The 1,950-nt window shown below is 58.2% G+C and overlaps 1 protein-coding gene across 1 annotated transcript; it reads left to right on the forward strand.

The window, feature by feature from the left end:
- Nucleotides 1–373: 373 nt before the first annotated feature.
- LOC115284648 (PRAME family member 20-like) lies at nt 374–1,662 on the forward strand (the record flags this gene model as incomplete). Its single annotated transcript, XM_029931179.1, has 2 exons — nt 374–687; nt 1,102–1,662. Coding segments are annotated over exons 1-2 (875 nt in total), but the record flags the coding sequence as incomplete, so codon positions are not given.
- Nucleotides 1,663–1,950: the final 288 nt, after the last annotated feature.

A 1,950-nucleotide genomic window follows, 5' to 3' on the forward strand; every position in this document is an offset into this window, starting at 1 on the left:
CCTTCATCTTGCACAGTCATTGGGCACTGAGGACAAGTGAGGCCATGTGACATTCCCATACCCCTCATAAAAAGGCCTTGAGTGATGATCTAAACGTTTTCCCCCCAGAAAGATGGTGGCCAGCTCTCAGGCTCCTCAGTACCCCTCCCCAGTGAGACTGGGAACAGGCTAAGTAAGCAGTGGCTGGCAATGTATGGTGGCAGGGACAGAGCCATGGCTCTGTGGCTGGTCACAAAGCCCGGAGTCTAACTGGGGGAAACTGAGGCTCTTCCACCATTGCCAGAGCAGTGACTCTGGCCCTGATTTGGTTCCTCCAAGGGTGGGGAGAAGATGGGCGTGTTCGGGCTTGGCCCGGGAAGGACACCTTGTTCCCATGACTTTGCCACAGGATTCCTTTCAGAATTGCACCAGGAATCCACTCACCCTCCTAGAACTGGCGGGAAAGAGCCTGCTGCGGGACAAGGACCTGGCGATCGCAGCTCTGGAGACTCTGCCTGCGGAACTCTTCCCTCCACTGTTCATGGAGGCCTACACTCGTGGGTGCAATGAGACACTGAAGGCGATGGTGCAGGCCTGGCCCTTTGCCCGCCTCCCTCTGGGGGGCCTGGGACCGATACCTAACCAGAAGGTCTTAAAAGCTGTGCTTGGAGGGCTTGACCTCCTGCTTGCCCAGAAGGTTCGTCCCAGGTAAGGGCCATCCACGGAGCCCAGTAGGGTCCTGGGTGTCCTGGCAGAGGCAGCTGGGGTTGGGGAGAGTGGATGGTCGCGGGGTGGATTCGAGGCATCGGATGGTGCCAGGGAAGAAGCTCAGGACTTGGCCGTTGCTGGGCTCCCTGTGGGACATGCCTTCTGGAGGTGAGGGCGGCTCGGGATGCTGCCGGGCTCCCTGAGAACATGCCTCGACCTGGTCCTGAGGGGACTTCATACGAGAAACAGACACAGGGAAGATGGGAGGGGGGAAGGAGATAGATGAGGGAGCAGCCAAGGATGTGATGTGAAGGCACAGGTGGCGAGTCCCCTGGTTGCCCAGCTTGAGACGCATGGCCTCGTTCGGGACCGCTGGTGAAGCATCTCGGCAAACCTTCCGTGTTCCCCACGCAGGCGGTGGAGGCTGCGGGTGCTGGACCTACGGAATGCCAGTCAGAACTTCTGGGGCATGTGGTCTGCAGCCACGGCCCATGAGTGTCTGCGGGTGAGACCAGTGACTGAGGACGGCTGCAGGATGGAGGAGCCCTCGTGTGCGTTGACAGTCCGCATAGACCTTCGTCTCAGAAAGAAGACCCTGGACCAAGTCTTTACTTACCTCCTAATGTGGACTTCGGAGAGAAGATCATCAGTCCACCTGTGCTGTAAGACGCTGAAGATATTCTTCATGACCCTGCGACATGTTAAGAAGATCCTGAATAAACTGCAGCCGGGCTGCATCCTGAGGTTGGAGGTGGAGAACATGAAGCTGTCCACCCTGTGCATGTTTGCTCCATACCTGGGCCAGATGACTCATCTGCAGACCCTCGTTCACCCTTTTATCAGAGTGCCCGTCTTCGAGGAGGAGAAGCAGCATGTTGCCGAGTTCACCTCCCAGCTCCTCCAGCTGCATCACCTGCGGAAGCTCCACATGGACTCTCCGGCCTTCCTCGAGGGCTGCCTGGACAGGATGCTCAGGTGAGAGTGGGCCACCGTGGTGTAAACAGTGAACGCACGGCCGGGATGTCCGGGGCACCGTCTCCTTTGCTGCTCTGTCCTGAGTGTGGTGTCACGGAACCACCCACATCAGGTTGGGGGCTGTGGAAAGGGTCACCTTGCCAAGAAGCCACACACTGCGGGGTTCACATGTAGTCAGGGCGAGCTGGTAAATTGCTCCTTAGGAAGAGAGGTCTGAGTTAAGATGACTAGGGGAAAGAGTGAAGGGAAGAGGGCCCTGAAGAGGGGTTGCCGACCTGAGCGTTTCCA

Source organism: Suricata suricatta, unplaced genomic scaffold (genome assembly GCF_006229205.1).
Source record: "Suricata suricatta isolate VVHF042 unplaced genomic scaffold, meerkat_22Aug2017_6uvM2_HiC HiC_scaffold_1391, whole genome shotgun sequence".
In the NCBI taxonomy this organism is placed as follows: domain Eukaryota; kingdom Metazoa; phylum Chordata; class Mammalia; order Carnivora; family Herpestidae; genus Suricata; species Suricata suricatta.